Source organism: Arachis ipaensis, chromosome B08 (genome assembly GCF_000816755.2).
Source record: "Arachis ipaensis cultivar K30076 chromosome B08, Araip1.1, whole genome shotgun sequence".
NCBI lineage: Eukaryota > Viridiplantae > Streptophyta > Magnoliopsida > Fabales > Fabaceae > Arachis > Arachis ipaensis.
In genome coordinates this window covers 5,710,387-5,723,578 of record NC_029792.2, presented here as the reverse complement: position 1 = coordinate 5,723,578, position 13,192 = coordinate 5,710,387, and the positions used below count along the sequence as shown (strand labels likewise).

General features: G+C 33.9%; 2 protein-coding genes across 2 annotated transcripts in view; both read right to left on the bottom strand.

Annotated features, from left to right (window-relative positions):
* Positions 7,954-9,331, bottom strand: LOC107611840. The gene is made up of 2 exons (XM_016313731.2): positions 9,083-9,331; positions 7,954-8,533 (listed from the first exon to the last, which is right to left on the bottom strand). Exons 1-2 carry the CDS (start codon positions 9,216-9,218, stop codon positions 8,142-8,144), a joined length of 528 nt encoding a protein of 175 aa, XP_016169217.1. The 5' UTR covers positions 9,219-9,331; the 3' UTR covers positions 7,954-8,141.
* Positions 12,444-13,192, bottom strand: part of LOC107611817 — a 3,266-nt gene continuing 2,517 nt past the window's right edge. The window contains exon 2 of the mRNA XM_016313707.2: positions 12,444-12,920. Within this exon, the coding sequence (XP_016169193.2) occupies positions 12,889-12,920 (32 nt within the window). The 3' untranslated portion in view covers positions 12,444-12,888. The remainder of the gene's footprint in view (positions 12,921-13,192) is intronic.

Genomic DNA, 13,192 nt, shown 5'->3' with positions numbered 1-13,192 from the left:
CTCTTATATTGAAACCTTTGGGCCCACTCTGGACTTGTAATCTCAGAAATTTATTGGTCCCAAAATTTAACTCAATTTGTTTAGGCTTTATTTAAAATTTCTTTTCTATTACATCCAAATTTCTTGTAAATTACTTGTTTTTTAAAATAAAAGTTACATTGGTTACAGCTGTGAAATTAAATGGTTTTCAAAGTTTTCATTTTTATCCTCTTTTTCAAGCTGAGACCTTTGCACTCCCCAAGGTCTATATTAACTTTCTACTATAAGCACATCTTCACACACAACTCTCTCCACTTCTTCACTCCACTCTTCATATTCTGAAACTAACCAATGCTCTATAAGTATGGCTCACAAGAAAAGAATAGTCTGCAAAGGCTCTCATAGTGGTGCTCACTTTTTACGTTCTGATCCCTCTACTCCTATCTCATTAAACTCTCAATCATCTCCTTCTCCATCTCCCACCAACTCTCCTCCAAATACCACTCTTGAAATGGCTCACACCAAGACCACTACTTGCCGTCCTAGCGTAACTCCTCGACCAAACTCCACTCAGCAAAATGTCTCACAGCCCAGCTCTTCTCAACCCAGTTTGTCCCGAGGCAAGAGACCCATTCGTGAAGAAGATGAAGAGCTTCCTTCATCCCCTGCTCACCACAGTCGCAGTACAGTCATTGACTTTCATCTTTGCTCTGTTTCTGAACCAAAACTCTCCAATCCCATTGCCTACAAATCCTTCTATGCTGACTTTCCAACAGTATCCTTTGATCGTCGCCGTTATAATTCCTTCATGAACTACATATTTTTCTGCAAGGATATTTACAAGCGTACTCTCTATCCCTCTAAGCTTGTCAATCTAGACAAACTTCGTAAAAAAGGTCTAAACTTTACACCTCTGTTTACATGTCAAGGATGGATTCCCATCCTGTCCATTCGTGAAAAAGTTTATCCTGATCTAGTGAAATAGTTCTATAGCAACATGTCCTACAAGGAAGGGAGAATTGCTTCCTTTGTTAAAGGTCGCACAATCATTCTTGACAAGTATCACATTAGCAGCCCTAGATTACCAGGACAGGGGACTTGATGTGTTCACCTCTGGTAAATGGGATGAGTATCTCAATGTGTCATATTTTGAAGCCCTAGGGACTGTTTGTGTCAACATTCCTTTCTTTGAAGGTACCACTCCCACTCATAAATTTCTTGGTCCAGTCCGTGCCCAGTTGCATAGAATTGTGAATCATATAATTCTGCCTTAGAGTGGATCTTTTCAGCGAGTCTCCTTCTGTGACAAACTGGTTATGTTTGCTCTTATCTCCAAAATTCCAATTTCTTTTGCTTACTTGTTAGTGAGACACATGCATTCTTGTGTTAGTTCTAAAAATGCTTTACCTTATGCAATGCTGCGCACTAAAATTTTTCAATATTATAATATTGATTTTGGGGCTGAGATTTCTAGAGATTGTAACTCTTACATCAAAGGCGGTGGTACAGTAAAAAGAACATCAACTAAGCGCCATAACACTGATGAAGGCACTGAAGTTCCATCCCATGATGAGGATCCACTGATTCCCATATCCAATTCCTCTAAGATCAGAGTCCTGACAGGTATCACGAAGAGTTTGTCAATCTGACCGATCTTCTTATCAACTATGGAGCCGAGCACAAGAGGAATGAAGTTATGGAAGAAAATGCACTCAAGAAAACTAAAGGAAGGATTCAGATTCTCAGGGATTATGTGGAGGACATTGAGGCTGGCCTTACAAATACTGATAATGAGGATGATGATGAAGCTTCCGATGATTCGAACTCTGATGCCTAAACTCTTTCATCTCTTCTGTGAATTGGACTGTTTTACCTGGACTCTTTTCCTTTTATCTGAATGACTGTAACCTATAACTACTTTACTGCTTGATGACTCTTTTGTTTAGCCACTAACAATTTTTGCAGGGTATTTTCCCTCCTTGATGACAAAAGGGGGAGAAAAGAAAAGAAAAGAAAAGTTAGCATTGGTTTAGGTTATGGACAATGATGCTTGATGATATCTGTTGCTATGATTAACTTTAATTGCTGTGTGTTAATTACTCTATGCTTTGTGTTATTGTTACTGTCATATATTGCTTTAGTAACTGTTCTTAGTTGTTTTAAGTTTTATCCACTTGAAGATGTAAGCTATGATTAAGGGGGAGAAATTCTAACAGTGAGGGGGAGTACCACACACTTCGGATGGTCATCAAAGGGAAGTGCTCTCAACTTATTTACTCTCAACTCATTTAAATTAATATTTTAAATTCAATTATCCTCTTTTATCATGTTTGTCATCAAGAGAAAGATTGTTGAGTTAAGTTTGAATTTGGATTCATATATGATGACAAACATTATTTGGGTTAAAAGGCTAATATTATTAAATGTGTGTATTAGTGGTGCAGGTCCATTATTCAATCCTCAACCCAACATGTTGCTTGAATATTCTTTCAATGCTTTAAATCAATGCACAAGCCCAATGCACTTAACAAGTACCGTTCAGCAAAAATAGAAGGCTATGCATTTGCAAAGTGAAAAAATGGGCATTTGTCTTCATCATGGAGAAAGGAGGGCGGCTGGAACAAAAAGGAATTAACAACACAACAATGATAGCTGTGACTCTAGCAAAGCAACAAGACACAAGGACAATTCCACTACTCCAAGGACCTCAGTAAAGTAACATTCAGAATATGGAAGAGCAAAATACAAACTTGCAAGAATGCAGAAGTAGTGGAGCAGCTCCTCAGATAGCAGAGGTAATGGAGCAGAAGGGAGAAAGAAATGTATGCCAACGAAGAAAGCAATTCCAAGGACAGTAGAGGTGGCGAAATGGCTCCTCAACCAGCAGAGTTAGTAGAGCAGGATAAAAAAGAACTGCATGCCATTAGAAACTGCTCCAATGGGTTGAAGAAGCAAGGAATTGAAGAGACAAATTGGAAGAGCAAGCTGATGATATAAAACATACCCCACTTCAACAATTGAAAAAAAGAAAAAGAGAGAAAATTTATGAGCATCATCTCAACATATTTGAGTTGATTTTTTTTTTCTACTAATACTTCATTTCTAATTTTCTTTGTTATGACTATCTTGTGTCATCTTTTGAATTGAGAAAAGGCTGATTATGTAAGTGAAAAAACTATGAGAGAAAAGGCAAGAAAGATGCATGAAAGAGCCACTGAAAATTCTGTGTAATTGAGTTGTTGAACTAGGACTAGTTTTTCTTGCCAAGTTGGGATAGCACTTGGTGAGTTTGAATCTGTCTAGATTTTCCTTCCAAGTTGGGACAACACTTGGAAAACTGAGCTTTAGTGAAGAAAGCTTAGTAGTAGATGCTAGTTGAATTAGGTTATGATTCAATAGTATTGGTGAATGTAATCTGTACATCATAGTGAAAATTCTACCATGGTTGTGGTGGAGACTGGATGTAGGTTTTATGGCACATAGAAACTATTTATACCCTGAGTCGAGTTACCCGACCCGGGATGTTTAGCGACGAAGCGACCGACCTCTTCAGGTCAAACCATCCGACCTCTTTCCCAAGAGCTCGGCTAAATTGCCATGAAAGCCCAATAAAGGGCCCAAATAGAGGAACACGACCCAAGTCCAAAGGCCGCCCAGGCCTACAGAGAGAAGGGCGGTTCCTCTGAAGATAAGCTGACCTCACCCAAATATAAGATAAGATAAGATAACTAACTTATCTTATCTAAAAAGGTCACTCCACACCATTATAAATACACTGGAGCACCCAAGTATAACTCATACTCTGATTCTACTAAAAAAACCTGCTTAATACCCTTGCTAACTTAAGCATCGGAGTCCCTTGCAGGTACCCCCACCCTCCGGTGGCGAAGGATCAGCAGTGCAGCCAAGCTCAACAAGTCGGATACGATAGCTCTGGCCTCCACTCATAGCCGGACCCATCATCTCCGATCAGCACAGAAGATCTCGACCGAGATCGACCTACAGTTTCAGGTAACCCTCGAAACAGAAACCGAACCAAGATACATGCTGGCCTCTATCTCTTCTTCCCTTCTGTGTTTAAGTTCTGTGTATGAGACAAAACGAAAAAATCTCCTGCATATTTAGCTTCCGCAAAAACAGAGCAAAAGAAGTTCAGTTTTGAACTAACTTGATTCAACCCCCTTCTCAAGTTCTAGCAGTTTCATCAATTGCGGATTTGAGTTTCATTTAAAAATTTATCGTTAGCCAATAAATTACTGTATATATAAAATAAAATGGATTTGAATCCTCTAAATTTTAAATTTCACTTTAGATAGGAAAGTATGATTTACCACCATTTATTTTATAGGTGGAATCAAGAGAAAACATTCAATGGTGAGAGATCTTACCTTATCTTTTAAAGTGAAAATTTAGCTAAAATTTAGAGGATTTAAATTCAAATAAAATTAAACTCCAATACCTATTTAAACACATAAATGAACTAATCACACTCAGACCAATTTGAATTAGTTAAAGACAATATATTTAACCACTCAATTAAAACCTCAATTACTTTTAACTTGCTTTCCACACACCTTAAACAATGGTCAAAACAACCAATTTGGGTTGGTCGAGTGGTCAGCTCACTCATCCGCTTAAGCAAGTGTCAGGGGTTCGAATCCCGCCTTGTGCATGCAGCAATTCATTGGCCAACGACAGATCCTTAAATGGAGCTCCAATCCGCGACGGATTAGTCCTTGGCCTGTCGGGTTGGGGTATACCGTGGGCAACAAAAAAAAAATATATGTATTTTATTAATTACATCGATGTTGCTTCTCTCACTATCACGTCTATTTCGGTATTTCCTTTTATATAATTATGGTCGTCTAATAAGTTAAAAGAGAATTTTGTCTTTAACTAATAGCTAGGTAATAAATATATACCCATAAATAAAAAATCCATTTTTTTTTTTGGCATAAGGCTGTAAGATTAATATTTACTTTTTGGTATATTAGCAACAATAAAATTTAAACTTGAAACTTTTATAAAATATTTATACCTCGTTAATTAATACAAATATGATATATTACCTACCATTTTAGTTGAAGTATATATATTCCTTTTTACTTTTGGAGACATCCTGTCGGTGTTATAAAACAGCTCCTAAAAAGAAAGAACAAACCCCGAAAGGGACTTAGTTCCCAGAATATTATAAAACCTAATTTGACATCAATCTTTTATATCAGAGTATGTTTAATGTCAGTTCTAATTTTAATTTTATTTTGAATTTTATAAAATAATAAATAAATTTTTATTTTCTTCTCCAGAAACATCTAACTACTACATTCTTGAAATTGCTAAAATTGGATAATAGCCACATAATAGCGTCTATGTTATAGGTCTCATTGTACTAATGTACTCATTTACCTCTCTATCGCAAATTAGATTAAGATTATTTATTTAAAGTTTAAATATAAGTGTTAAATATATAATAATCATAATTTTATATTAAGTTAAATTTTTAGAATAAATAATTTTATAAAAAAAAAACTCACCGATAAGTCTTGGGAAAGATTTAGAAGGGTTTGAAACTCCAAGACTTGCATGTTACGTGCCAAAGACCAAATCTCCAAATAATCCCAAATTGCAAATAATCACACCTCTTGAAATCTGTAAATATATGGTATAGGGTTTTTGTCTTGTTGCATGCGTGTTTTCTTCAGCATGCATAATCACTCACATCGTATCCTCTTCTTTCCCAATTGCATACTCTTTCTTTCCGCGTCGAGGATATATTAATTAATTAATATTAATTAAGATAATAAAGACACATGTACTTTCGTGAGGGAGAGATTCTTTAGATATATGTAGCATAACTATGTTAAATCTTTAATTTTCATTATTGACCTGGTAATAATCTCATCATAATTAAAATTGTACTACTAGGGAGCCATGCATATACTCTTTTTACAAAATAATATTTGTTGTGTACTTTAGTTATAATATAATATTATAATGTTCCCATTTTCCACCACCCTAAATAAGCACAAGGGTAATTTGATTTGGAAGAAGGGCCTTGTGAATTGGTTTAGGCACATGGGATTTTGATCTGAAGTCATGTGTGGACTGAGGAGAAAAGCCACCGATAATATTTTCTAGATTGTGTATACATATTATTCGTCGTGAACTCAATTAATGTAATTCGACATAAATATATGTAAAAAAAGTATAAGTAAACAATAAAAATACTAAACAATGTGAACAATAAATATATCGGATGTTCATTTTATTAGGTGTGCGGATAGTTATTCTAATATTAAGATGATAAAATTGTGAAAGAATAGGAAAATAAAAGAATTGTGAAAGAAAAAGATGAAGAAATTTTATTGATTGTTGATTGAATGAATTGAACATGTGTTGTAAATTATGAGGGTAAAACTAAATATATATAGAACATTGTCCTATGAAAGATAAAAGTAAAGATAAGATAAGAAGAGAAGATAACATAAAGATAAGATAAGATAAAATAATAAAGATTAAAATTAAAATTGAATTTTTGTATTTTGTTGGGCTGAATTTGTGGGCCACGATACTTCTTTATTGTTGTCATGGGCTAAAGTAGAAGAGTAGTTTAATATGCCCCCGCAAGCTGGTGGATGAAAGATGTCAATAATCCACAGCTTGGATAAATTCCAATGAAATTGTTGAGGAAGACGCCTCTGACGTAGTGACGCGGAGGAAGATGCGTGCGGCGGAGCTTGAGCTGTCGACGGCAAAAATATAAAAGGAGATGCTGTACTTGAGCAGCGATCTTCAAAAATGCGCGCAGCGGAGCTTGAGCTGCCGGCGGCAAAAACATAAAAGGAGATGCTGTGCTTGAGCAGCGATCTTTAAACAATTGCGTGCGGCGGAGCTTGAGCTGCCGACGACAAAAATACATAAAAGGAGATGCTGTGCTTGAGCAGCGATCTTTAAACAATTGCGTGCGGCGGAGCTTGAGCTGCCGATGACAAAAAATACATAAAAGGAGATGCTGTGCTTGAGGGAGAGAGAGCAAGTAGCGATCTTCATAAAAAAAAAGAATGAAAAAATAAAAAATAAAAAAATAAAAAATAAAAAAATAAGCGTGTAAAACGCAACAAGATTGATCTTTAGAGGGCGCGTATGGCGCAATAAGAGTGGTCTTCAAATGGCGCGTAGAGCGCAATAAGAGCGCAGATGGAACTGCTAGAACAGATGCAGATTGAACTGCTGAAACAGAATACTGACGAAACTCCCGGAAGAAGTTGCAGATGAAATACAAGAAGGCGCAGACGGAATTGCTGGTAAAGAACCGGGATAATCAAAACTGTGGTAGAATTTTCACTTGGATGCATGTAACTAAATCTATGATTATTTATTGTGGGAGGAAGTTGAAAAAGAAGCAAGGTGATTTCTCACCGAAGAGATGATAACTTATATATCCTCCTCAAGGAGGATACCATGGCTCTGATACCATGATAAAATTGTGAAAGAATAGGAAAATAAAAGAATTGTGAAAGAAAAAGATGAAGAAATTTTATTGATTGTTGATTGAATGAATTGAACATGTGTTGTAAATTATGAGGGTAAAACTAAATATATATAGAACATTGTCCTATGAAAGATAAAAGTAAAGATAAGATAAGAAGAGAAGATAACATAAAGATAAGATAAGATAAAGATAAGATAATAAAGATTAAAATTAAAATTGAATTTTTGTATTTTGTTGGGCTGAATTTGTGGGCCACGATACTTCTTTATTGTTGTCATGAGCTAAAGTAGAAGAGTAGTTTAATATTAAGATTTAGGTAGATAATTTAAAAATGTAATGTGTTTTAATTTGATTGGTAATTGTTCATGTTATTAAAAAAGTTATTAGTTACCTAGTATTACCCATACACGTGACTTTAGAAAATGTTGAACCTGAGAGACCTAATTTAGGGATCGAAGCACTTGACTATGTCTCAGTATGAATGAGTTAGAAAACAAAGAGCTAGTAATATAGATAGTGCTTTATTATAACAATATGTGCTAGCTAGCTTTAATTTGGCAACCCCACAAGTACATATATAGGTAGACTCATAATTGTAACGACCTCTAGATCATAGAATTTTCTTAATTCCGTTCATTATTAAGTATATGCAAATAGTGAAAAATATATATCAAGGTATTCCAATTATAGGGAAGAAATAAGGAAAGTAGTAACTAGAGGGTGCCAAGCCCCACTCGGGAGGAAAAGGGAAATCGAAATCGAAGGTTTTGGATGAAGCGAACGCGTTGCAATATTCAATGTGTTGTTGGGGGCATTCTTTGAAGAAGCTAAGAGGACTTGATAGTTTTACCTCATTGCCCTTCATTACAATTTCTGACACCTGGTTCTTCTTTCTGGCATATATGTGATTTGGTCCTCCAATAATTTTTGCTTGGCACTTCTTCATAAAATTATTATTATTATGCTGGTCAAAGGGGAGGTCAACCTTGAAGGTGCCGTTATCTTGTGTTGTTGCCATGGCTACCTTTTTCACACCTTCACACTTCACTGACACCTTGATCCCTGAAACCAACACAAATAATTATAGATACAGTATCACTGCACTTTGACTATATTTTTCCATCAATTAATGCGTGCTTTGATAATAAATATCCGATTTATTAATATACAAAGATATTATGTATACTTTTAAGAATTTACATGATGATGAAAAAGAAAAAAAGAATTTAAAACTCAGACTTGACAAAAGTGGCTTTGAATCTGGGCAAGAAATTATCGAGTTGGGTTGGATCATGAACATCTGATCTTCTAACACGAATCAATAAAAAGTTGGTGAATATGCATTTCTAACTTCTAAGCAATATATATTAATTTACACACAGTTGAACCAATCTAGATACATAATAATTTACATATCTATATATCTTAATTGATATCATATCTAAGATTTATTACTCTGTTTTCTAGAGTACTACATATATCGTTGTTGTATGTTATCTATTAATTATTAAATAATTTATATATATATTTAATAAGCAGAATAATATATTTAAGAACCATAAAGAAAGCTAATAATTAGGAGAATAAATAATTAATTAATCAGAGACAAACCAGAGAAATCGTAGTTTTGATGAGTGCAGTCATTGCAGGAGACTTTGCCCTTCACCAATTGGCATGCTGAGGGGTCAACGTTGGTCAAAACTAACACAAAAACAAGTGCTGTGACAACTTGATGAGCAAACGCCATCACTTATGGAAGACCAATAAGCAATGGATCGGATGATGATAATAACTTATTAACTATATAGTAGGAAATTTAAACCAGAAAACAAAACTTTGAAGAGAAGAAGGTAAGTTTGAAGCTTATAAATAGTGGTGGTTAGCTTGCTTGACGTGACTCACATTAATTCATTAAATGTAAGGGCCAACTGCTGCTATTAGTAGTTGGACACAATTTAGTTTATTTACTTATGTGGATTACTTAAATTGTAAAATCACTTTTTTTGAAAGAAAAAAAAAAAAGAAACAAACAATGCAATCTAATAAAACCCATAATCTTAAACCAAAAAAATTTATCTATTAAATAGAAAAACTTTGATAGTTTAATTAAGATACATATGAGCATATATTCATTTGTTCAATGTTGATAGCTTACATTATATTTAGAGTAAATTATAATTTTTTATCTTTCAATTTTTAAAGCGTTGATAAATTTATTCATGAATAAATTGAACTAACATTGTATTTATGAAAGATAAAAAATTATCATTTTACTCATGAAAATTTAAAATATTAGTAAATTTAACATAAATAAAACTAATATTTGTGTACTTTTATCACATAAAAATATCATTCGTAAATACAAAATTAATTTATTTATTCGTAATAAATTTATCAACATTTCAAAGTTTCATGATTAAAAATAATAATTTACTCTTATATCTAACTATCAATAAATTCAAATCCACTTTGCCCACTCTCATTGGCTTGCTTGTCTGATTAGGGTTACTACGGAAGATGTATAAACTTTGTACGAAAAAAATATTATTATATATTCCACCGCTCCCCTCGGATCTTCAAGAAAATCCACCATGCATGCATGGTCCTTTCTCTATACTATACTTTTTAGACAAAGTAATCAATTTTTAGTTGCAAAAATAGTGGTAAGTTTTAGACTTTAGTATGTGTGAGCAAAGCAGAGAGCACACACTTGGAAATTAAGAAGAAAAATGTGCCCCACCTTGAGAGCACACTAATTTACTATTTCAAAATTTTCTGTTCCCTAAGAATTTGGGTACTAATATATAACTTGTTTTTCCATGAGTGAAAATGAAGTGTGCAATACAGTGATACACCATGTGGTTGATGCTTTCTCTAGACACTATCATTAATGAACATTAATTAATATGTTTTAAAACTTGAATTTGTTAGATATGTAATTGAGTAACACAAGTAAATGGAAAATACTATAGACGTATCCCATCTTTACAGTGAGGGAAAGTTTAGGGAGCAAATAGAATATTTGTACAATGTGTATAATGAAGATTTAGGAAATATTAGAGATATAATCATTAGTGTTACATTTTTCCATCAGTGTAAGCTTCTGGGATGAGTGATATCATGATATGGTATCAGAACTCTAGATCCGAAAGGTTAAGAGTTTGATCCTTGGTGAACCCCAAAAGCCAGCTTTTGGGATGAGTGGTTTTATGATATAAGATGTTTATTATCCCTAGTACCGAATGCTTATCATGGGTTATGTTCATTTTGTAACTCATATACACATTGTACAAATATTCCATTGGCTTTCTAGCAGGACTCTTATAGTGAATTTTAGGCCCTTTTTGTTTTTCCCTTTTGATTCTACATACTTTAACTTATCCCTTACAATCTGGGTATGTTGCTTGAACCAAGTAAGAACTAAGAACAGAACCAAGTGGTAATTTTCTAAACGGTAAAATTAACTGTAAATATAAAAAAGATATCGGGAGATAATTTATCAAAATATTATAATTAGGCCAGATAAACTCTTCACATTGTGCGGATTAAAGTGTTGTCGATATGTTGATACCAACAATCATTGACGCTACCAAATAATTTCAACAATCATTTCAAGGTTGCTATGAATTTTGGGAGATAACATTAGACAGCATGAACAGTATAAGTGGTGGCTCAGGGGTCGTGAATCATGATCCCTCTTTCATGTGCTTAGTAGACAAGAAAATAGATTAAATATGATAAGGATTTGTACGCCAAGCTAAGGTTTTATATTTTCTTTTATCATATAAAAATAAAAAACAAAAAGGCTTTTGTGATTTCCAGCAAGTGTGGATATGAACTATACAGTTAGTTATGTTCCCATTCATAACATTCTAATTATTCACGTGATCATGATGTACCCTAAACCTCTGAATATGTGTGTGAGGCCCCTACATTGTGGATTTTTCTTACATTTAAAAGTAAGAGCCCATTAATATTAAACTAAATCCAAAACTGAAAATATGAGTTGGGCTATTAAAAGACTCTAAACAGATTACCTTCATTACTATGTAATAAAATGTAAACATGACTTTATTAAATTAATCTATATATTTATACAAGCGTGGTGTTTTCTCCTAATGAGAATGGAAAGCTAAGTGGCAAGCTTTCTTGGCATATTATCCAGCTTAGAATATAGTTGTGATTTTAAGAAAGGAAAACTTTCACGTGCAACAGAATAAAGTGTTGATCACTGACAAACATATCACCATACAAAACCAGCTAGCTACTCCACCTCATCAGTGTTAAATGAAGAAGATACAACACAGCATATTGTGCAAGTTAAGGAAAGCATTCTTAATTCTTGGCTGCTTCTAATTGAATGATCACTGCGCCAACGGGACCATGTGGGTGTTCTTGGAGTTTAATTTAAAAGGACTAATTGCCATTGTGAGGTTGAAAACCAATGATGAATACACAGCCAAAAATGGCAATGGTTATTCGAGTAAATGACTCGGTCAGTCTTCAAAATATTATGTGGACCATTCAGGTTTATCAGGTTTTGTATTTTCAATTTCATTTGTAATATTTTTCTTTTCTTTTAAAGTTCTACTTTTTCTTTCTTAATCTTTATTTATTTTTGTTGACTGATTATTGGTTAAAAAAAAGCTGGTTTCTAAATCCTAACACAACCATTCTCAATAATAAAATAAAAATGCAAACCACAGGCTGTTAGTCTCCGAAAAGTTGAACCACTAAGAATTAAATCGTTGGCCAACATAGTACTTAAAGATGTACTTTATCTGATAAATTTCATCGCACCTTGTATTAATATAAGCGGAGTCAAAATAATGTTAACTTTGTTGTAATTCGAAGTACGTCATTTGAGAACCATAAAAATCCATCCCACCTTGAATTAATAGAAATGAAGCCTAAATAATAAAATAGGAAGTGTTTTGGGCAGCAATCTAGCACCGTAGTAAATTCCACCCTGAAACTCTTAAAGTCTGAAACATGACCATGATTGAATATGAAATGCTCACCTAACAATGGACTGTTTTACAATTTGAACTCTAATAATGTGTCTAAGTGTGAGATTAGCTTACCTATGCAAATAAAAAATTATGAGCAACAAGTGACAAGCTCCACTCTGCTCCCAACAAGAAATTGAAAACCCAAAATTACTTGCAATGAAGAATGGAATGAAATCGTACAAAGGATTAATTCAACTTGAAAAACATATGCCTGCTAAGCACTAAGGAGTGAAAAGATAAAAGTGTAGAACTGAACTGATCAACTTAGCACAAAGTGCCAAAAATCAAATAAAAAGATGAAAAACCAAGAATCATTCCATCCTAATCCATAAATTCATGAAACAATGTTTGAATCCTTCCCTGAAATAACCGATTTGTTTTCAGCTGTGTATGTAAATTGTTGCTTCACTTATGAAAGAGTCCGCTACGAGCAAGGACTGCCAATCAAGTAATATGTTATATTGTTATCACAGAACAAATCTACAAGATTATGACAGGACTAAAATACTATATAAACTTCAAAAGTTGACATAAGAAAGTCATATCCATAATCATAAAAATTGGATGCATTCTGATAAATGGCTGTTATCATTTCAGCTGACGTAAGAAGAGCCATAGGAATGCAGCTTGGGATTGAGCTCAACACATATACGTTAATTAGTCAAATTACCATAGTGGAGAGAAGAGAAAGAGAAAAGAGAGGCGGGGG